The sequence below is a fragment of the Dasypus novemcinctus genome, chromosome 13 (genome assembly GCF_030445035.2).
Source record: "Dasypus novemcinctus isolate mDasNov1 chromosome 13, mDasNov1.1.hap2, whole genome shotgun sequence".
Lineage (NCBI taxonomy): Eukaryota > Metazoa > Chordata > Mammalia > Cingulata > Dasypodidae > Dasypus > Dasypus novemcinctus.
The window spans coordinates 26226538-26249488 of record NC_080685.1 but is presented as its reverse complement, the minus strand read 5'-3'; the positions used below and the strand labels follow the sequence as shown (position 1 = coordinate 26249488).

Sequence of the window (22951 nt, the reverse complement as noted above, 5' to 3'; positions counted from 1 at the left end):
GGGAGTGGGCGAGTCACGAGGCTGTGGTGTGGCTGGCTCCTGCACTGCTGTTTACCCGCTGGGAGGCTGGGAGCGAGAGCAGGAGGAGGTGCCAGGAGCCTCCCCACTGCAGCCTGGCCCCTGGCCAGCCAGCCTGTTGGGTAACCAAGAGAGCCAGGCCCAGCTAATCAAACTCTGGGCCGAGGCCGCAGCAGGAGAGCTGTGGCATCCTGGCTGCGTGGGAGCCTCGTCCCAGCGCCCTCCTCGGAGTCCTTCCTTGCCGGCCAGAGTGTAGGCCCCGCTCAGTCTGGGGGTGGAGGCTCTCCTTTCCCCCACTAGTCCTGCCTAGTGCCTGTCCTCTCTCCCCATCCCACGGCTCCTCTGCCTCCAGACACATCCCCCAGCAGACCAGGGGGATGTAGAGGCCACGGGAGCAGGGGCTTCTGGGGAAGGGCTGCAGGGGGCAGGGCCAAGCAGGCAGAGGCCCCCAGGAGCTGAGGAACTGGTGGGATTTTGCCCTCCCCTGCCTGGCTCCCCTGTTCCTGTCACCTCTCTTGGCCAGGTGGAAAGCACACAGTTCTGAAGTCACAAAAACCCAGGTTCAGGTTGCAGCGCAACCACTTCTTATCCTTGCGATTCGGGGCAAGTCGTGAACAGTATCTCCATGCATCACTTGGCTTATCGGTAAATCTGGAATAATTAGGCTGGCCTCATGGTGGATGCTGGGAGGATGGAATGAAACCAGGGATGTACACAAAGTGCCTGGCAGAGGCCCAGCACACAGTAGATGATCAAGAAATGCTAGTTCCCTCCCCTTCGCGTATCCTGTTTCCCCTTGAGGCTCCAAAGCCCTGTCCCCTCCTGGCACCAGGACACTCTGCCAGCCACTCCTTTCCCCTGCCTGCCGCCCGGGCCAGGTGCTGCCTCCCTCCCCTCCCCCCCCTCCCCTGGGCCCTGCTCCCTGCCCTCCTGGGCAGCCAGGGCAGCCAGGACGGCACCCAGGGAGCTGCCCCATGGACAGGGCCCCACAGAGACACCACCGAGCCTCGCGGGGTAAGAGGCCCGAGGGTCCCGAGGCAGGTGGAAGGGCCCGCGGGGAGGTTGGGAGGAGACGGTGAGACGGCCAGGAGTGAGGAGAGGAGGTAGGGGCAGAGGTGAGGAGGAGGGGGCGGGCAGGAGCTGGAGGAGCGAGGGGGGGTCGCGCAGCAGGGGAAGGCAGGAGGGGGAGACAGGACAAGCGCTGAGGGAAGCCGAAGGAGAAACAGGAGGAGCAGCTGGGAAGAGACGGGCGAATGATAGAGGAGGAGTGGGGGAAACAGGAACGTCCAGAGAAAAGAGGGGGAGACGGGAAGAAGGAAGAGGCGGGGGGGTGAGGGGAGGAGAGGGCAGAATCAAGGAAGTGGAGCGAGCGGGATGAGGGGCCGGAGTGTGGGCTGCGGCCTGGGCACAGCTCAGCTGGCGCCGAGGGGTGGGCCGTTCTCCCCTTGGGTTCATTCAGAAATGGAGGAACCGGACCTGCCTCTCAGAAGTGACAGTTTGGGGAGGGGAGCCCACGCCCTGCCGGCTGCTCCTGCCCACTAGCCTGGCACCAGCCAAGGGCTTGGGGTTTCATTTCTGCAGAGAATGGGGGGCGCCAGATTGAGGGTGGGATGGGGGGTCCGGCGGCCCTCGGCCCCATTAGTGGGCTCCTCGGGGCGGGACCCCACGGCCACAGGCTGGGTCAGCTGAGAGCGCTGGGGGGGTGGGGGGGGGAGCGCCCGAGCTGTCAAGCTCCAGGGCCGCCGGGTGGAGCAAGAACTCCTCTCCGCAGCTCGGGCGAGGGAGGGACGCTGAGTCCCCCCACCCCGCCCCGCTCGGGAGGCCCGAGAGCCAGAAGCCTCTGGGCGAGGAAGCTGGGTGGGGCCAGGAGGCTCGGCGGGAGGTGGGCGGGCCGGATGGAGCCACTCCCTCCCGGGCAGTCCTTCCCCTACCCAGGCCCAGCCGGCTCCCAGCCGTCAGCCCCTGGCCTGCCCCCCGGCCCTGGCAGGAAGCCTGCCAGTGGGGAGCAGCTCCTGGACAGAGGGGTGGTGGCGGCGGGAGATGCCCAGGGTTGGAGAGCAGAAAGGGGGGAGAACAGGAGGGCAGCTTCAGAAGTTAGGGGAGCTACAGGGCTTCCTGGGACCGAAGGCTGGCCCTGCGCTCTGTGAGGCACTGCTGTGTGGATAGAGGAAAGGGACAGACCTGGCAGGGGACGCTTCTTCCCAAGAGCCTTTAATAAATGCCAACGGTATGAATGACCGACCCCTCAGCTGTCCCCTGGGCAGCTGCCGCCCCGCTGGTCCTCGCCGCCCCCTGGAGGGCCACGCATCCCTGCCCACACCACGGCAGCTTCCCTGTGCCCCCTCCTGCTGGCCTCCAGCCGGACCCAGAAGCAGAGGCCTCCTTTGTGTGCCCTCTCCCCTCCTCTTCCTCCAATCCCCCTCACCATCCTCCTCCCCACCCCAGACCTTTGGACCCCCACCCCCCACCCTGCTTCCAGGCAAAGGCAAGCAGCCGAGAGCTTTAACACGCGCAGGGCTCTAGCTCTTACTGCAGGACACCTCTCGTGCGCCAGGCCCTAGGCAAGGCTCGGGAATAAGGCGCACGGGACGGTCCCTGCCTTCACAGAGTTTGCAGTCTAGCAGGAAAGACCCGCTGAATAGATAATGACACAATCATGGTGAGTGCCAGGAAATCAAAGGCAGGGAGCAGTGAATGTGTAATCGGAGGGGAGGGGAGGGCAGGGGTCCCCAAGGAAGAGACAGAGAATCTGAGACCCGAGGGAAGAAGGGACGTTGCCCGGATTAAGGGGTGCGGGAGGGATGCGTGTTCCAGGCAGAAGGACCAGGCTGTGGGAGTCCCGGAGGCAGCGGGGCCAGGGTGGCTGAAGGGCAGAGGACGAAGGAGAGAGCGTGCGGCAGAGGGTGGCCACCTCCCCGCAGACGCCAGGCTCTCCCGGGCAGGAACGGGATGGGGGTGGGGACGGCGGCTGGGGGAGCGGCTCTGGGCCCCACCCCCGTGATCTTTGACCTTTGACTCTGACCCTCTCTCCTCTCTTTACAGAGCTGTTGGCTGCGAAGAAGACGCACACCTGTGAGTGGGGGCTCGCGGGCCGGAACTGGCGCTGGGTGTGCAGAGATGGTGGAGGACTCGCTAAGGGCTCAGGGAGGTTCGCGGGAAAGAGGTGCAGAGCTGGACAGAGATGGAGGAGACCGGCTGGGGCGGGGGCCCGGGGGGAGGCGGAGCCTAGGAAAACTGGAGCGAAGGCGAGACCAGGAAGGCGGGGGAGGGGATGAAGAACCACAAGATAAGGGCAATGGGAGGAGATAAGAGCGGAGCCCGCACAGTGATGGAGGGAGGAACGTCGTGAAAAAAAACTAGGCGAGAACAAAGGAAACCGCGAGCCGTGGAGCTGCTGGACAGAGGCGCTGGAACTGGGAGAGGGATTGGGGGCAGACTGCTGAGGGGAAGGGGGACAGAAGGAGCTCGTGGAGACAGGGTGGCCTCCGGAACTCAGCCGGGCTATGGGAGGCCAGGGAGCCAGGCTTTGTGGCAGCAGAGCCGGCTCGGCGTTCAGTGCACCCGGAGATGCGAGCAAGCCTGGATCCAGACTGTGCAGGGCCAGAGAGCAAGACAGACTTTGTGTCTGTGGGCAACAGAATGGACAGGAACGCTGTGTCCTGGGGTCCTGCAAGCCTGAGGCTGCAGCATGTGAGAAGCAGCCTAGAGCTCAGGAAGGACTTCCCAAAGGTTATTAGTGAGTACATATCTTCCCTAGGGACCTCTCAGCACATCAGATCTACCCTCCTAGTTTGCAGGAGAGGCTGCTCCCCCAGAAAAGGCACCCACTCCCCCTCATTCCCAAGGTGTACATCTCATCAGCTCCAGCCGTGGGCTCCCCGGGCAAGGCTCCCGTAACCGTGGATCCCTGAGTTGATGAGAGCTGCTCTGGAGTGGGAGAAGCCACCTGCCTTTCTCCATGGTGGTCCCTGGGATTTCTTCCTGAGCGCCTGCCATTTCTTCCTGAGCGCTCACTGCCATCCTTCCCACTGCCACAATTGCCTTGAGTCTCCCTCCTGTTCCAAGCAGGGAGATCTCAGGGCAGGGGCCGGGGCGGGGTGCTTCAGGACACTCCATCCTCCTGAATGGGGGGTTGCTTGGCTCAGCACAATCCTGATCAGTGCCTCGCCTGCCCCTAGCCACAGGGCCCCACGGAAATGCTGAGCAGGGCCCTGGGAGGAAAGCGGGTCAGGGAGTGACGCCGATGCGCTGGCGGAGGGGCGTCGGGACCGTATGTGGGTGGGGGGAGAAGGGGGACTTTTGGAGCAGCTGGAACTGGGAGAGGCTAACCCCATTCCTACCCTTAGCCCCTTACCACAGGGACCTTGGCAGGACCACACCCCCTTATCCCCTTCTCCGTCCATTGGCCCTCAGCCTCCACCCCGCCCCCCGCCCCACACCCCATGAGTGTCCAGCCAGAAAGGCCTAAGCCGCGCTGAGGAGCTGCTAGAGCCCTGGCAAGCCCAGAGACCTTCGAGGGGGGTGGGCCCAGAGAACCCAGGAGATTCATGACCCCCAAATGGAGACAATCCCAGGAGGTGTCTGAGATGAGAAACCTTAGAGGGAACCCCCAGACCAAGAGGCAGTCCATACTGGGGGCCCTGCGTGAAGCCCCTAAGGCTGAGAGACCCTTCAGAACAAATGTGAGGCTGAAGAGCCACTGAAACTGCCCCCGAGGCCCTCCGGCCACGAGCCTGGCCGATAGAGGGACCCACATGCCAGGAGACCCCCCAGGCGGAGACACCCTCAAGAGCAGGCTTGAGCCAGAGAAACCTTCCCATCCCTCGGGTGGGATCTGGGGCCAAATTGCCTGGCCTTGACTCCTGACACCGCCACTTATTAGCTCTGTGATCTTGGGCAAGTTACATAACCTCTCTGTCTTGCTTTCCTCATCTTTGAAATGGGACCACGGTACCTACCTCACTGAATTATTTTGTGAGAATTAACCTATGGAAAACATGTTAAACCATTTTGGGCACATAATACCACTATTATTATTATTATTTATGATTATCATCTGCATTCCAGTTTCAACAAGTGTGCTCCTCAGGAAACTTCCCTGCCGATGGTGGGCACTTGCCTGATGATGATTACTACTACTATTATTATCATTTCTTCCCTTGATCAGGACATAAATCATGTTTGTAGGGAGGGAAGGTGAGCATGGTGGGTGGGGGGCAGCCGCCCATGCAGGCTGTTGGCAGATCACGGGGGTCTCATCAAGTGGCACCGGCATCTCCCAGCGCAAACATCTTGTGACTTACCTCTGGACACATCCCTGCCCCTTGTAGTCATCTGGCAAGGAAGGGTAGGCTCAGGGGCTCCTCAGCAGGGGAGACAGTAGGTACCTAACCCTCAGTTCTTGCGCGCTCCATTCTGGCTCCCCAGCCAGAACTACCCTGATGGGTGGAAACAGCCTTTACCGCGTGTGGCTGTCACATGTGGTTTTGGAATTTTCCAACGCCCCCTGCTATTGGCTGCCCCGCCCCTCACACCCTCCCCCAACCCCCACCCCTGCCCCAGGCCCAGATTGGCCACGTGGGGCGCCTGTCGTCTTACCCGCTGCACCCCAGGGGGGCGGAGTTGGGGGGGGCTGTCCCTGGGCCACCTGTGCGGTGCGGAGCTTAAACCCCCCTGCCCAGAGCACTGGGGGGAGAGCGGGGTGCAGAGCCGCGGGCTGAGGCGTCGCTGACAGGGCCGTGTCCCCCATCCCTGCACCACCCCGGCTGAGGACAGGTGGCCAAGGCTGGCCAGGCCAACGGTTCAGTCATGAGAAGTAAGTGAATGGGGCACTGGAGCGGTCCTGGATGCTGAATCCCTGAGCCCTCTGGAAAGAGTGAGCGGGGAAGGAGGGGCCTGGGAACAGTGTGAGGAAAGCTGAGTGCTCCTTCCTGGTCCCTGTGTCTGGGTCAAGGTCAAAATCTGTCAGGGAGATGGGTGGAGTCGTTGGGGAGCCTCGCTCACTCCCCAAGCAGTTCCCTGAGAGCAGCAAGGGGGAAGAAATGCTGAGGGGCCCCTGCCAGGAGTGGTGGAGAGGCTCTCCGAGGGCATCTGAGGTATCCAGCCCCCCGTTTGACACACAGACAGATGCAGGGGGGCCGAGTGCTTTGCCCACGGTTCCACAGCTGGTAGTGGATGGAAGCTGGTAATTAAGGGGTGGCCTGAACTTGGTCTCCTAGCACCGAGTGTGGTGTTTGCCTCCGTGACTCCAACCTGCCTGTGATTGGGGCGACACTGTGCCCTGAAGCAGCAGCACAGGCAGAGGAAAGCGAGGTCAGCAGGCCGAGGGGTCAGCCTCCGGGCGGGAGACAGAGAGGACCAAGTGGAAGCCAGCCAGGGTACCACGTGCGAGGGTGTGTGAGTGCGCGCGCGTGTGGCCCCCCACGTTCATCGCCCGTTTGATGGGAGGATGGAGGCAGTGGAACTGGGAGCAGGAAGCCTTCGGCCTTGCCCCCTGCCTGGCTCGCAGCTGGGGGGCAACAGCTGGTGGGCAGATGTCTAGGGTCTGTGTACCTTCCACAGGGCTGGGGTGGGCCAGGCAGTCAGCCCGGTACTCGGAAAGGAAACCAGAGGACGCTTTCAGATCACAGGGCTGAGGAGGAAAAGGGAAACCCCGTGGACCTGTGGCCTGAGGCCTGAGGCAGCCCAGCCCTCAGCCTCAGGTCGTCCCACAAGCCACAGAAGGGAGGCTAGCTCGGTCCTGGAAAGGCCCGTGGACTGCGAGTCAAAAGACCCGCTTCTGGGGCCACCTTGGCGGCTGCCTGGCCCTGTGGCCCTGGGCACGTCCCTGGGCCCTGGTCGCCTGGTCTGCGAAACAAGGGATCTGAGTTTAAAAACAAAACAGCAACAAAACCCACTGTGGAGCAGCTTCCAGTTCCCAGGGCCCAGGAGCACGGGGAGAGCACTGGTCCCTGAGTTAGGATCCCCAGATGGCAGTGGGAGGGTGGGGGGAGCAGGCCTAGGAGAAAGAGGAGGAGCGGACAGAGACCACAGGTGTGAGAGCTGGTGCAGGTGTGAGAGCTGGTGCAGGTGTGAGAGCCTGCCGGAAAAGGGGAGGGGGAGAAGAGCCAAAAATTCCAGAGGGACAAGAGCCCCTTGGCACTTGGGTTTCCTTTCTAGCTTCTCTCATTGGCAGCAAAGCCTGGCAGACTGGGCTTCCCAGAAGCGGCCCCAGATCAGTGGATGGACCCTGGGATGCCGAGTGGGTGGGCGGGAGAGCCTGGCAGGAGGGCAGGAGTCCCCAGCCCCGGCTGAGGGAGAGGCTAGCTCGGGCAGCTCTGCTAGAGCCCCCAGCGCTCACCCCGACTGGTAGGCAGGAGAAGGGTCTCCTCCAGTCTAGAACTCGGTGGCACTGGTCCTTGTCACTTGGACACCTCTGGGTGTCTCATAGCCCCATGTTACGACTCACTCCCCCTGGTGAGAGCTGGCCACGAGCCACTACCCCTCCAACCATGGCTGGACTTCGACACACCCGAAAACCAGATCAAGAAATAGACACAGGCCAAACGCAAAGGACAGAAGGATTTACGAAACACGTGGGATGTCCAGCAATATCCAGAGAGAGGATAACCGGAGCAATACCAGGAGAGCGAAAAGCATTGAGGCACGACGCCCCCAGAGACAGCACGGGAGGGCAGGAAATGGAAAGGCACGCAGGCATAGGGAGAAAGGAGAGAAGAGGAGACTGACGGCAAAGGGGAGTCGCGGGGTCACTGGGGGGTCTAGGAGAGCGACGAGCGGGAAGCACTCCATGGAGTCCTGACGAGGAGATGGCATGGGCTCCCTGCCCTGGTGACCCGCTGCTGTCCAATAGCGAGGAAATGACCATTAGCCAAAGAGAACGCCCAGCCAGCCCGAGGGAGGGTGGCCCGGTCATCTCCCCTGAGGGGCTCGGCCAGTGTGGAGCCAATAGTCGTCCGTCCGTTCCCCCCTCCCCCCCGTTGACCAGGATGGAGTGGGATGGGGGACAAGGGGCGCCTGTCACATACCTGACTTGCTGGGCCCTGTGCTTTCTCGAGCAGGCGGCCAGTCAGAGAAGCCCAGGTGCCCAGGCTGCCAGAGCCCAGGGCTCTCAGGACTTGAGAAAGGATTCCCTCTTCCTTGCCCCACTCCTACGCCTTCCCCTTTTCCTTTCTTCCCTTTCCTAGCTGAATCCCAAATCCAAGGAGCTAAGAGTTGGAGAGTCCCCCCACAGTGAAACTATTTGACTTGGTTTTGCCACCCCTCTCCTGCCTCTGAGGTCCTAACTCGGATCACCAGGAACAAGGACTTTCCCATGCTACGTTCTCTCCAAGCGAGGCAGCCCTGGGGTCCTGCTCTTATCCCCAAGGGCTCGTCCCTCCTAAGGTCTAACCTCCATTTCTGCTGCTGCAACGGAGCTCTTTCCCTGGGGCTCTGGGGCTCAGAACAGATGGAGATGTCTGTTTGGGGAAAGGTGCCTCAAGGCCAGAGGCAAGGTCTTTCTGGGCCGGCTGGCCTTCTGAAGCCAAAGATGCCCCGGAAAGGGGGAGCTGAGACCCTGGAGGTAGGGAAGGCCGCTGGTGGGGGCGCCCGGGCCCCCACTTCTCAAAGCTTCCGCGGGTGATTCATCCCCTCCCCCACTCCCTGGTTGTTTTCACCTGCGATTCTTTTGCTTCTCCTCCTTTCTCCTGTCCCAGACTGCGGGGGTGGCGGGGGCACCAGGAGGGGGTTTCGGGTGGCTGTCTCTCGTGGCTTTTCAAAACCCCACTCTCCCTCGCCCACCTGAGTTTTAGCTTCACTACTTTCTCAGCCCTGGGATCTGGGTGTATCAGCAGAAAATTCTCGCCACGGGCTGGGGGAAGGGTCCTGGTCTGGGGCTCAGATTCACCGAGTAGAACCCCCTCCCTCCCAGCTCCCACCCTGTCCTCCCTCTCCTGCTCCCCTGTGGCGCAGCACCCACCACCTTGGTTTCCAGCTTTGCAGAAGCTGGGGGAACTGAGACCTGAGAGGGGAGGGAGACTGGTGGCAGGTTTGGGTACACAGGGGACCCTTGGACCGAGCTGTGGTCTCAGTGGTGAGAGAGACTGAGAGTTTTGGCTTTGGGAAGTAGAGGGGCCTAAGCTAAGAAAAGAGGTGCATTTCCTCATTCATTCATTCATTCCTACAAAGAGAGGCCTACCAAGGTGTATGAAACCCAGTCCCCGCCCTGAAGGAGCTGTGTTCTTCTGGCAGTCAGAAGCTCTGTTGGGGATGGAGGAGTCGAGTTGTTGCACCTTGGCTTTCGAAGCCTGCCCTTGAGAAACCGGTGAAGGCAGAAGGACGCAGGGAACACAAAGGAGGAGCTGGGACGGAGGAAGTAATAAGTGCCTGGGTGGTGACGCTGGGCATGAGGCCTGCCTTTAGTCCCATGGGTCCCCCCTGAATTCTGTTCCTAGCCCACCCCCCTCACTTCATCCTTTCTCCCTTGCCCCTGCCCCCCAGCTCATTCTCCTCGGTGCGGTTAGGCATCTCATCTTTTAGGGTATACAGCTTAGCGGTTGAGGGCACCGGCTTTAGTCACACATCTCTTCTGGCTGGGGAAGCTTAGTCAAGCCACTATTCTCTCTAGGCCGCAGTTTCCTCATCTGTAAAATGGGGACAATCCTAGCCGTACCTCCTTCATAGGGTTGTTGGGATCATTAAATGACACTACGGAAAGTGCCTGGCACAGAATAAGAACCCAGTCAGTACTTACGGCTATCATTATTATTATCCTTCCTTAATCAATGGCCTTTGGAGAGGAGGGGGAGAGACCCACCCAGCTCCAGACTGAGAGGGTGCTGGGAGGCCAGGAGGACCCCAGGGATCCTCCGCCTGAATCCGTTCTCCACCAGGGTGCTTCTGGGGTTGGAGGGGAGCAGGCCCTCGAGGTTGCAGCCCCTCCTCTGCTCCTACCACTTCCTCTCTGTGGCATAGGGCACCTGGACAGGGCCCAGGGTTGGCTTCCTAAGGTGGCAGGGGGCCTGGCGCAGGGCTGCTTTCACAAAGCACTATCAATGCATCTCACAGCTGTGAGCTGGATGAGATTAGAGCAGGTGGGAGGCTGAGGAGGAGGAATGGCTTGGGCTCTACCGTATTTCTCCATGTAGGGGGGTCTACAGGTTACTCCCTGGGGATCCCTCATGCCCGGAGTCAAGCGAAGCAATCCAGAAATGAGGCATTCTCTTTTCCCAGTGCTGTATCAGAATGAAGTTTTAGAGGTCAGGCTGGATGGGGGGGAAGATACAAGAATAAGCTCGGGGGACAGATCACTCACCCCACCCCACCCCCCAGAAAAGAGCCGTCTGGCCCAAAAGCAGGAAGGAGGACTAAGAGTTCTTGATTCTCAACACGGATGCGGAGGGCCCGGTGCTTGTTAAAATAAAGCGAAAAAAATGAAAAAAATAGCCCCACCTTAGACGCACAGAATCAGGATCTGCCTTTTCACAGTTGTTTGAAATGAAACCGAATAGAGCCATCCAGTCCCCAGATGGTGTAAGGAGCTAGTGCACGCTGTCTCGCTCCTTTGGGAGTGTGTGGGATTGGAGAGTTTTCCTTTGATGGGGAAAGTATTCTAAGGGTCTGGAGAGAGAGCTACAGCGGGAGGGCTGCAGGTAAGACACAAGGAAGCTGGTGAGGTTGCGGGCAGAGCTGGGGCCGCTGTGGGAGTCAAGCACGGCAGGGGCTGGCCTCGGGGTTCCTGACCTTTGGCTGGCTCCAGTTCCTGGCACTGTCAGGCCCGTAGACGGTAAGTTCCTGGCAGGCCAGGCTCCCAGGCCACAGTTTGAGTAATCCTGTGATTACTCAGCTCCCCCTCCCCAATCTGGGTTCCCATCACCTGCAGCTTCGGGTGGTGGCTCCCAGGGCTGGGTTTTGAAGGTGAGTTATCCAAGGTGTTTTTCAGCTCCCATTCCCCCACCACCTCCTCTACCACTCTCCTTCCTCTCCTTGGCTCCCATCCCCTCCTCCACAAGGCACACACTCTCACCCACCAGTACTTTCTCTTTGAGGTTTTGGGTAGATGGCACTGAAGAGGGTACAGGTGGCAGGGGAACGGGGGAGGAGCAGGATAAGCGGGGCCTGCTGGCGTGGAGGGGGACGGCGTGGAGGGGGGCGGGTCGGGCACGAGCCTGGGCTTGTCTGGGTTGCTGCGGCTCTCTCTCCGTCTCTGGGTCTGTGCCTCTGTTTCCTCCCAGGCCCTGAACCCCTTGGTCTCTCTCTCAGAGAGGCTAGAAGGTCTGACACTCTGGCTCGGAGTCTCTGTGTCTGTCTCACTGTGTGCGACAGTGGGGGAGGATGGGGGAGGAGGGGTGGCTGGGGTCCAAGGCTCTCGCATCCCCCAAACGCCATCTCTGTGAAGGGGGTCCCCGGCTGGCCACACCTTCCCATGCGAAGGGCAGGATCTCGGTGACCCTGTTGAAAGTTTCCTAGGGCCTGGGCGAGTGGTGGGTCAGGCGAGGGGCAGGGAGATGTGTCTGGGGCCACCCGTGTGGTCAGCACACACACGCACACGGATGTGGCTCCTGGAGAAGGGAAGAGGCAGGGAGGCCTGTGGTTACTGCTGGGCTGGGAGCCTAAGTTCCCACTGTGGCTTGGCCTAATCTCCCACCCGCTTGCTTTTTTGGGTGACCCATGCTGGTTTTCTCCCCTCTCTGGGCCTAGGGCCGCTGAGGAGAGAGATACCACAGTGTTCAAGGGGGAAGGCATTGGGGACCGGCAAGAGCAGAATTACAGGCCCAGGGCTTGGCTCTTGTCTCCACGCCCACTGGCTCTGGTGGCTCAGGAATGACCAGCACGCGTGGTACCTGACCACTTACCCAACGCTCACCACGGGTGACATCGTTTAATCACGTTGTACCACCTACCATCACCCCACGCACAGGTGATAGGGCTTTTATCCCAATTTTACTAATGAGAGAACCAGACCTAGAGAGTTTAAGTGACTGGAGGAGCAGGTGCCCCACCCCTGCCTATGTTCCACCTCTCTTCCACATATTCGGTTTGCTTCTCCTCCTCTCTTCCCTTCCCTGCATTAAAACCTGCTCTTCATTTATTGGAAAGAATCTGAAAAGTTCCCTTGTGTCTGCTCCCCGATGACCTCTGTAGAGCAAGTGTGAGTGAGGAGAGTTCTAAGGTGTGAGCCTGTCCCCACAAGGAGGCAGCTGCTTCCAGGCCAGCCTGGACCTGAGGGACAATTTGAGGATGAAGAACACAATGTTTGGGGAGTGGTGGGTCCCTGGCTGGAAGGGAGCTCAAGGAATGTGGATTCACCCTGCTGGGAGGGAGCTACTACTTCTGACCCTCAGGGTAGGAGACAAGTGAGCTACGAGGAAGGGCTGGGGTCACTTTTTCCATCTGCTCCACCTCAGGCCTTCTCCACTCAGAGGGAGGAGGCTGAAAACAGCCACAGTAGCCAGGGACCTCGAGCTTTGCCCAGCTCCCCTGCAAAGATGGGCTGGGGGAAGGCCTCCCCCTGGCCTCTAAACTCAGCAGAGAGCAGCGGGCCCTGAAAGGGTCAGGACCAAGGAGGGGAGAGGACCCTGGGGCCAGCAGCAAGCCATGGTGAAGGCAGAAGGGGCATGCACGCGTCACCACATGCCCATGGGAGAGAGAACACGGGGCTCCTGGTGCCCAGGGAGCAAACACAAATAGGCCTGAGTGTGCGCTGGCTCAAGCAGGTACACCCATTGGCTGATAAAGCTCAAGTGCCTTTCACCTGTGCGTGCGTATGCACACAAAATCAGCGCAATTTCAAAAATGCCCACTGATATGTGCGCCCAAAAGCCATGTCCACAGAGCAGCACACTGGGAAGCTCAGGGGAATAACCGGGATGTAGCTCCAGCCCTGGGGCAGGCCAGCTGTGTGAACCTGGGCCCAAGGCCTTTGCTCCTCTGGCCTGTTTCTTCATCGGTAAAATACAGAAGGAGATTGACAGGGTGGTGTCTAGTCCCAGCCAGTTTTCACAGTCGCGATCTGTGCTCTTGCGGACGGATGCAGCTGAGCTCATTCGCACGTGAGCATAAACCCAGAGCCACCCCTCTGGGAGCCCCGTTGGGTTCTCCTCCTCGGCTCCCAGGTACCAGCAGGCGCAGGGCTGTGGAGCGCCATTCTCCCAGGCTCCGCTTCCCGCCGCTTCTCCCACCCCTGGAGCCCTGCAGTGGCCCCCATGCCCTGCCCTCCGTCTCTGTGCAGCCCTTCCCTGAGCCTTCCCTGCCTGTGGAGGACGGCTGCATCCCCGCCTTGCTTCGGTTGCTTCCTGGTGGTGCGTGGCATCTTCCTGCCATGCTCCACACTCTGCCCCTGGGAGCAGGGCCCTCTGGGGGAAGGGGGCGCAGAGGAAGCCCCTTGGGCGGGAAGCAGGTGTTGTGAGCAGCGAGGACTCCTGTGTGCCAAGGCGGGAGGGAGGCAACTGGGGCTTCTCCACTTGAAGGGCTGCCCAGGTGGCCTCTCTGCAGCTGCTGTTTTTGCCCCCAGACTTGATACAACTCCCTCCTGGCTGCCTCCTTCAACACCCCTCCCCCTCCCCCCCCCCAAAAAAAAAAGTCTCCACGGTCCCTCCACTGAGCAGCATTTGGCACTCCACTTCTCCTTCCCTATGGCAGGAGGAAACGGCAAGTTGGAGTAGTTGGAGAAGTGGGGGGCACCACGTCCTTTTATCCTAGAGCCCAGGAACTTGGTGGCAGGACACACCAGAGGCTCCCGGGCTGACCTTCTCTTTCTCTCTTCCAGCACAAATTGAAGTGATCCCTTGCAAAATCTGTGGGGACAAATCGTCTGGAATCCACTACGGGGTTATCACCTGTGAGGGGTGCAAGGTGAGTTGCAGGTGTGCACGGGCACACGCCCAGTCTCTTCAGAGTCGGAGGAGAAGGGACCTGGTGGCCTTCGTTCTGACTCCAGGGCTGTTCTCCGGAGGCAGTGAGGGAGCTGCCGGAGCTGGCGTCCTACCTGGGGGACCCTGCACAAAGCTGGGGAAGTCACTGCGAAGGACAAACTGCAATCACACTATGTGTAGGGGGAGAGAAAACCGACAGGGTGTAGGGTCTGGAAAAGCTGGAGCCAGAGCTGGCGGGAGCGAGGCAGGGCAGGGCAGGGCCTGGATGAGCAGCCGTGCCTTCCCCAGGGTTTCTTCCGCCGGAGCCAGCAGTGTAACGTGGCCTACTCCTGCACCCGTCAGCAGAACTGCCCCATCGACCGCACTAGCCGGAACCGCTGCCAGCACTGCCGCCTGCAGAAATGCCTGGCACTGGGCATGTCTCGAGACGGTGAGGCCACACGGGCACCCCCTAAGCTTTCCCTGGTCCCCAGAGGGGCAGCCTGGCCTGCCGCGCTGGACAGGGACTGGCCCGCAGAAGCTCTCTTCCTGAGGTCTGCTCTCCATTCCTCCTCTGACCGCCCCTTTTCTCTCCCACCACCCCCTGGAGATGGGTAGGTCACCCCATCAAAGCTCTTCGGAGTCCCCAGCTTTAGGCTCTGCTGGGACAAGCCTCCTTTCCCCAAGCCCCAGGCCTCAGCTGCTGCTTCCTTGGGATGAACTCTCCTCACTCTGCCCGCCCCTGGGCCAGAGCCCATCGGTTTCCAAACTTTCCCTCCTACTCCATCGCTCTCGTCCCAGCGCCATCTTCCTTCCCAAGGCTCAAGGCTAGGGCGGGGAATGGAGCCAGCGCTGGCCTGAGAGCACCTTCCTAGGTGCTGGTCCACCTTCCTCGCCCACCACCGCCTTGCCCCCCCCCCCCCCCCCCCGCACCACCACGGGAGGAGCCCAGGGCAAGGCAGGGGGAGGCATGAGGTGATGAAGAGCCAGAAGGAGTCTGTCAGCACTTTTCAGTGCCCAAAATAACAAAGCGAAAGGAAACACGCAGGGGTGCAGAGGGGCAGGCGGGGCGAGGGGCTGTGCCCCCACACCTGGGAGGGGTGGCGGGGGGAGCGAAAAGGCAGGAAAGAGAGAGCAGAAGAGGATGTTCAGAAACAAGCCGCGGAGGCTGGGTTGGGCTGTGGTGAGTATGTAGGTCACCAGGGAGCCTGCAGGCCTGACCACAGGGAGACCTGTGTTCTCAGCGCTCCTCTTCCTCCGACCCCCCTCGACAGGCGAGGTGACCCCGATACGCGCGAGGCCCCCTACTCAGCCCCTCCCCGGCGCCAATACCACGAGGCCAGCATCCCCAGCCCGGGCTCCTTCCTTGAATTCTGCCGCTGTTAGCAGCTGGCGTAGAGCTTGGAAGGGTTTGCTCAGGAGATGGAAGTGGCAGAGGGGGACAGAACACTAACGCAGAAACAGGGAAGGGTCCTGCGTGTAAATTCCCTGAAGGGAGCTTCTCAGGTGAGGCTAGAGAAGCTCTGCTTGGATCAGCTATTCAGGGAGCGGCAGGTGAACCTGCCCTCTGCCGTGTTCTCGTACCTCAAAAACTCCTGATCCCCGGCCCTCCTCTTTCAGCTGTCAAGTTTGGCCGCATGTCCAAGAAGCAGAGGGACAGCCTGCACGCAGAAGTGCAGAAACAACTGCAGCAGCAGCAGCAGCAGCAGTGGGAACAAGCGGCCAAGACCCCGCCTGCGGGGGCCCAAGGAGCAGATGCCCTCACCTACACCGTGGGGCTCCCAGACGGGCAGCTGCCCCTGGGCTCCTCGCCTGACTTGCCCGAGGCCTCTGCCTGTCCCCCTGGTTTCCTGAAAGCGCCAAGCTCTGGGCCCTCGTTCTCCAACAGCTTGGCCAAGGCAGGGCTCACCAGGGCCTCTTACCACCTCGAACCCAGCCCCGAGCGGGGCAAGGCTGAGGGCAGGGAGAGTTGCTGCAGCTCAGGCAGCCAGCTGACCCTTGACAGATGCGGACTTCGTTTTGAGGATCCCAGGCATCCTGGGCTTGGGGAACCGGGACGGGGCCCGGACAGCTACTGCAGCCCCAGTTTCCGCAGCACCCCGGAGGTGCCTTATGCCTCCCTGACGGAGATTGGTGAGCGGCTGGGGAGGCCGAGGGGGTGGTGAAGAAGAGGGAGGGGCTCCCAGGAGGGGGCCTCAGCTGGTATCCCGTGACAATGGGAGCCCGAGGGAGTTGAGGGGTCTTGGGCCAAGGGCCCAGGGAGGAGGCAGAGCAGGTGCAGCCTAGGCAGGGGAGCCCCTTATACGGACAGGGGTAGGAGCTGGCTGAGATCGAGCTTGTGCCTTCTTCCTCGGCCCCCAGAGCACCTGGTACAGAACGTCTGTAAGTCCTACCGAGAAACGTGTCAGCTGCGGCTGGAGGACCTGCTGCGGCAGCGCGCCAATGTCTTCTCCCGGGAGGAGGTGACCGGGTACCAGAGGAAGGTGAGGCCAGGAGGCCGTGCTGGGGAGACAGGCCATCCCCCCAGCCCGGGGAGAGTCCAGGGCGACCTGAGGCACAAGCAAGTGGGCTGGGCAGGGCGGGTCTGCCGGCAAATGTGTGCACCCACCTACCCCGCTTTTAAGTGTGACTGTGTATATGTGTGTGTCTACGCCCTCGCTGATGATGGGTGAGCACTTTCCTTAGCCCCTGCCTATTAAAATTTTACCCAGCCTTCATCCACAGCCTCTACCACCCTGACCTGGGGATACTCCTTCCTCCTCTGTCAGTAATATCAACGATCATAATCCTGACTACTGGTTCTTAAACACCCCTTCTCTGCCACACACTGTGCTAAATGCTTTATATAAAGTAGCCTCAATTCTTAAAACAACCAAACTGTGAGGTTGGTGTTTATTCCTAGTTTCATGGACTGGGAAACTGAGCTCAGAGGGGTTAACAGACGCACTCGAGATCACAAAGTGATGGAGTCAAAGTCAAATTCAGACCCATCTGGCTCCAAAGTTTGTGCCTTCTCTTCTATTGCACTTTTGGCAAGACTCTGCTCTCAAACCACTCATTTGGCACTTACCGTTTGCCTCTCGAGGTTGTTGAGACCTTTGGGTACGTCCTATTCATCTCAACAGGAATGCAAACGTTTGGAGGGCAAAGCTGTTGCTCACACATTTCTTTATTCCCCCACAGCAGCTAAGTCAGTGCCAGCAGCCAGGGGGTGCTCAGTAAGTACAACTGACAGGAATTGATCCCCGAGTGTGCGTTTGCACTGCGAGTACGCTCAAAATGCCAGTGCAGTTCAGAACCTGCCCCCTGCACTACCTGAACTAAAGCTCCCAGGGGCTTGGGAGGGCCACAGGGTCCTAAAGAGGAAAACAGCGGGACCCTCCTCCTTCCCTGCAGTCGATGTGGGAGATGTGGGAACGCTGTGCGCACCGCCTCACCGAGGCCATTCAGTACGTGGTGGAGTTCGCCAAGAGGCTCTCGGGCTTTATGGAGCTCTGCCAGAATGACCAGATCGTGCTACTCAAAGCAGGTGCCCCGGGAGGGGTGGGCAGGTCTGGGGGGAGTGTGGGGCAGGGCCGAGCAGAGGGGGGCGGCACCCCGAGGCGGGGAGCAGAGAAGGAGCTGGCTCTGCTTGACCCCCCCCCCCCGCCTCTTCTTCCCCCTCCCAGGAGCCATGGAGGTGGTGCTGGTCAGGATGTGCCGGGCCTACAATGCCGACAACCACACAGTCTTTTTTGAAGGCAAATACGGTGGCGTGGAGCTGTTCCGAGCCTTGGGTGAGGGGCAGGGGGGGACGAGAGAGAGGAGTCTGATGCCAGCCCCCTCCAAAGCTCCGTGACCCAGGGCACCCTCTCTTCAGGACAGGTTGCTGCGGTGGCTCCAGGCCCCTACAGGGTGGGTGTCCTCGGGCGTCCTGGCCTCCCCCACCTGGCTCATTCTTCTCATTTCCATCCATCAGGCTGCAGCGAGCTCATCAGCTCCATCTTTGACTTCTCCCATTCCTTAAGTGCCTTGCGCTTTTCTGAGGACGAGATCGCCCTCTACACTGCCCTTGTTCTCATCAATGCCAGTGAGTGTCGCTGGGCATGGGTAAAGGGCATTCAGGTGGCTGAGGGGGCGCATATTGGAGAGCCTGGACCTTAGGATGTGGTTAAATCTAGGGAATTGCTGAGACAGAAAAGAACAGCACAAAGTGGGGGGAGGGTAGAAGTGGGGAGAAGTGAGGTTGAGAGGAAGTGAGCCACCTCCCTGTTAGAAATTAGTCTGTTACTCTGTGTCAGTGAGTCCACTGTGGTAGCACACTGAAATCCCTGGGGAGCTTTAAAAACACACTGATGCCTGAGTCCTGCTCCAAGAGATTCCAGTATAATTGATTTGGGGTGCAGCCTGAGCATCAGGACTTTTGAGAGCCTCCCCAGGTGACTGCGATGGCCTGCCGAGGTTAAGAACCTCAACTGTATGTGCGCTGTTGAGACCCTCGGCCTCTAATGGCACGACTCTGGGTATCCACGCCACTGGAACGGAATGGGCTGTGCTGGGCCAGCTGAACGCAAAGTATTCTAGGAGAAGAGTGGGGAGGTGGGGGGAGCTGTAACCTGACTACAAAGATCAAGGTTATCAATCTTTTGGCTCTGCCAGTGAGTAGAGAGCTAAATGTGCCCCTTGAACCGGAAACAAAAACTTAAAAGATCAGCTTAAGAGCAGAAAGGAGTTGTGAAACTGGAAGAGAGGATGGCTGTTGACTATTTTATGGAGCCAGGGCAAAAGGTGGGTTGTGTGTTGAAGCTAGCCACAGACTGCTGCGGAGGCCAGGCCCTGGGGCTGGCCTGGGAGCGCAGGTGCGGGCTGGAGCTTCACCGAGGCCACTGCCTATCTGGGGTCCTGGCGTTGAAAGGGCTGTGTAAAACATTAGGGAACCAGGGAGAGGGTAGCTTGGAGTTGGGAGGTTGGAAACTTTCACCCCAGTTTTCCTTATAGACTGTCAGCCAAGTCCAAGGTCCCAGAGCTTACCATTATCAAACGCAAGACACAAAAATCCTCTGCTGAGAAGGCCTCTTCCCAGCACAGATGCCCCGACCGATGCACCCTCTGGTAGAAATTAATATCCATGTTCTTTCTTGTTCCCACTATGGTCTCAACCCCTCCTTCAGACCGGCCAGGGCTCCAAGATAAGAGGAAAGTAGAACAGCTGCAGTACAATTTGGAGCTGGCATTTCATCATCATCTCTGCAAGACTCACCGCCAAGGCATCCTGGCAAAGGTAGGAACAGTCCCCGGGGTAGAGGAGGTCAGGCCCAGTGCCACATCTGTGGCGTCAAGGCTTGTGAGGGGCAGGGTCTGAGCACAGAGGGGGCCATACTGTGTTAGTGAGCTTGCAGCAGCAGTGGGAACTACGGGAGAGAGTGGACATTGCATGTGATTAAAGATGGGTGGTAGAGAGCCTAGAATTGGGAGGGACGGCCAGGGGACAATTCAGTTTGATATAGCCTGCACTTACCCAGCACCTGCTTGTAGAAGGCATTGGGGAGAGATACACGGATGTGGTCCTAGCCCCCACCGAGACCTTATAATCTGATATGAAGAGATTCATGAGCCCTAACTCTAATATAGAGTAGAATACGATATGTGGTATCATAATAATGCAATTAATAAAGTACTTTCACAGACATTTCTGTCATCCTCATGGCAGCACAATCAATAGGACATGTGTTGAAATCTCCCTGAAGCCAATAAGGAGACTTAAGTGACTTGTCCAAGTTTGCACAATTGGTAAATGATAAATATGAGATTTAATCCCAGTGCTTTTTCTACTGTATCCCTGTGCTCCCCACCCTTATATTACTATAATAAAATATTCTGAAAATGTTGTGAGCTTGGAACACACATAAAAATAAAAAGGAGTGAATCATAAGTGCTTCCAAGAAAAGGTGGGCATAGGTCATGAAAGATTTTCATAGGCATTCATGGGGATGGACAGGCATTCAGGGTAGGGAACAATATGAGCAAAAATAATGAGGGAACATAGTGAATACATGGAGACCAGCTCGTGGTACATTTTGACCAAAGTGTAGGATCAGGAGCTGGGATAGACTGAAGGGGTCAGAAGATAACTTGGAAATCAGATCAGGGACTAACCAAAGAAGACTTTCAATGACATGTTAAAGAGTCACGGCTTTAGTTCTAGGCAATGTGGAGCCCCAAATGCCACAGGCATGAGATAATCAGAGGCATTATTTAGGCAACTTATTTTGGAATAAAACGATTTCTGTATATAACTCATTCGAGCAATCTTTATAGAGCACTTGCTATGTGCCAGGTAGAGTGCTCGGTGCTGAGAACACAGAAATGACTTAAACAACAATCTCTTTCCTGAAGAATTTCAAGTCTTGTAGGATTGATTAGGAGGAGAGACAAAAAACAAAGAGCTGTGAGAAAGCAAACCTGGTGATCTTCGCCTTTAAAACATCATCCCATCCCTCACAGTTACCACCTAGTCCAGCTGCTATCAGCTCTCCTGATTTGGCCTCCTAATTGGATCCCTGCTCCACCCTTGTCTGGGCTGCAGTGGTCACGGGGCATCTGCTCAGCATCCAAGATGACCCCGTTAAAAAGGGTCAATCACATCATGTCGCCCTTTTGTTCTCAACTCTCTTATACCTGCCTATCATGTTTAGAATCACATCTAGAATCTGTGTCATGGCCAAAAGCCATCTTTTCTTATCTGCTCTCCTTCCACTGCACCCTCAACCACCCATTCCAGCTACCTTGGCTTCTTTGTTATTCCTTTTGCACATCCAGCCCAGTCCTACCCCAGGGCTTTTGTGCCTGCTGTTCCAACTGCCAGTACCTTCTCCCCCAAGTTTTCCAAAGGCTTGCTCCACCACTTCATTCAGGAGAGGTCTTTCTTTCCATTCCACAATAAAATACCCTCCACTCCTCTGCTTGCTTTATTTTCTTTATAGAACTTATTATATGACATATATATTTGTTTATTTTCTGGCTCCCTCACTAGAGTATAAATCTAATAAAGGTAGAGATTTTATTTTATTCACTGAGGTACCATCAGAGCCTATCGCAGGGCTTGGCTCAGAGTAAATTCTCAATAACTATTTGGTTTTGCTGCTGCTGTTATTGTTGTTGTTTAAATAACTGTTTGTTGAATGAATGAGTACATGAAAGAAACTACTGCAATAGCCCAGGCAAACGCAAAACAAAGCCATGGCATGAAAAGAGAGCATGTTCGAGAGATATCAAGGTATCTTCAGGCTGCGTATTCTCTGTACTCCTCTGACTGCCCCTCTCCTAGGAAGCTAAACCAGTGGGGGGGGGGGGTGGCTGGTAGTTGGTGAGAGAGTTATTTTTAAGCCTTGTTTGCTTATGTGGGAAACTGCAGGAGAGAACTGGTTTTCTCAGCCTTTCTCCAGTGAGGTGTCCCTGCCTGCCTCCACATCGGTCTCTGCTCCTTGTCCATCCCCGCTCTGGCTGAGTGTCAGCAGGATTGGTTTACTGCTATCAATGTTGGATACCTGCTTGGGAATTCTGTTTAGTTCAAAGACTTATTGAGCAGTTGCCGTGTGCCAGGTATTATGATAGGTACAGGGGATTCAGAGACACAGAGAGACCCTACCTACAGAGCTGAAATCTAGGGTGAGAAGGCAGGCAGGTTGGATCACTTTACTACAATGTGGTAAGTGCTACACAGAGGGAAACCCAAAAGAAGGGCCCTTCATCCAGACTGGGGATAGTCAAGGAAAGGTTCCCAGAGGACGTGACACTTGAAGGCGTGTAAGAGTTAGTCAAGCAAAGAAGAGTCGGAAGGGCACAGGTAAGGGAAGCTGTGTGAACAAAAGTGCACATGATGGCACATGACACAGAGAGGTACAGAAGTTCACTATTATGAGAGTACAAAGTATGTGTCAGAGAGTCTTTAACAGGGTTCATTTATGGAGTAGCAAGAACAAGACTTGGGGATATCACTCAGAAAACTTGCACCTGGCCCCCATCAGCTCTCACTTGCTTCCAGTTTCCTGAACACATACAAATTCCTACCAATGGGATCTGGTTGTTCCAAAAGTGCCAAGCACTCGGGGAAAAGCAAGGAGGGTGATTCAAGCCCAGGAAGGAGGACAGGACCTCTTTGCTCTGGGGAGAGAGGTGGTGGCTTGGCCCGAAGTACTGACTTGTCCCTCCCTTCCCCATTAACCCACCTCCAGCTGCCACCCAAGGGGAAGCTTCGGAGCCTGTGTAGCCAGCACGTGGAAAAGCTGCAAACCTTCCAGCACCTCCACCCCATCGTGGTTCAAGCTGCTTTCCCCCCACTCTACAAGGAACTCTTCAGCACTGAAATTGAGCCACCCGAGGGGCTGTCCAAGTGACCTGGAGGAGGGAGTCCTTTCCTTCCCTCGAGCCCGCTGGCCTGCCTCCCTGGATCCTCTTCTACCCTCAGCCTTTTCCTTTCCCATGTCCTCTGGAAGGTGGTCCCCACATGTTCTTTGGGAGTGAGCAAGTGCTGAGACTGATTTTCTGCCCACAGGCTTGCCTGGCAGAGGGACAATCGTCAAAGGGTGGGGATAGAGGAAACCTCCAGCCTCGGCTCTGTTCTCATTTCCCATACCCCTTTACCGCCAGCTTCTGGGAGGCCGGGGGAGGGATATAAGAACCTCTAGGAGGACCAAGGTATCCTCAGGACAACATGGGGGAATCCAAGGTGCTCTGGATAAATGGAACTCTCGACTCTGGGCTCTGAAGCTAAGAATAGGCCTTTGAAATACCTCACTGCACCTCCCTGTGGGCTTCGGCTGGGGGAGACAGATCAAGCTCAGAGACAGGCAACTGGAGCCTGGAAGGACCTGTATATAACGTGAATCTGGATCTTTAGATTTTCTGCTTTCCCTCTTTCTCCCAGCTCAGCAAAGAAGTGGTTGGGTACCCTGCCCTTTTCTCAGGGTCTTAAAAAAAACAAAAACACAACAACAAAAACTGGATACATGGAGGGTAAGGACAGGATGGAGGGTAAGGGGTAAGGGAGGAAGATTGACTTACAGGGTTGTGGGTGGGATTAGGGTACAACGAAGGCCAAGAGCGTCACAGACATAAAAAAG

At 57.9% G+C, this 22951-nt stretch overlaps 1 protein-coding gene across 2 annotated transcripts; it reads left to right on the top strand.

Moving 5' to 3' along the window:
* Positions 1-876: 876 nt before the first annotated feature.
* Positions 877-22727, top strand: RORC (RAR related orphan receptor C). 2 transcript variants are annotated; one of them, XM_012522645.4, is made up of 11 exons: positions 877-1032; positions 3061-3090; positions 13766-13851; positions 14160-14301; positions 15471-15983; positions 16212-16333; positions 17247-17379; positions 17519-17590; positions 17809-17919; positions 19001-19110; positions 22064-22727. In XM_012522645.4, exons 1-11 carry the CDS (start codon positions 993-995, stop codon positions 22223-22225), a joined length of 1521 nt encoding a protein of 506 aa, XP_012378099.1. In that variant the 5' UTR covers positions 877-992; the 3' UTR covers positions 22226-22727. The 2 variants fall into 2 exon arrangements, with proteins under 2 accessions (XP_012378099.1, XP_004451816.1); XM_004451759.5 differs by having other exon boundaries at positions 880-1032; positions 17519-17626.
* The last annotated feature ends 224 nt before the right edge of the window (positions 22728-22951 follow it).

Coding starts and splice junctions, on each gene's coding strand:
- RORC (XM_004451759.5), top strand. CDS start 993: ATGGACAGGGCCCCACAGAGACACCACCGAGCCTCGCGGG. Junction 1,033..3,060: donor ACACCACCGAGCCTCGCGGG/GTAAGAGGCCCG, acceptor CTCTCTTTACAG/AGCTGTTGGCTGCGAAGAAG. Junction 17,920..19,000: donor CCTTGTTCTCATCAATGCCA/GTGAGTGTCGCT, acceptor CCCCTCCTTCAG/ACCGGCCAGGGCTCCAAGAT.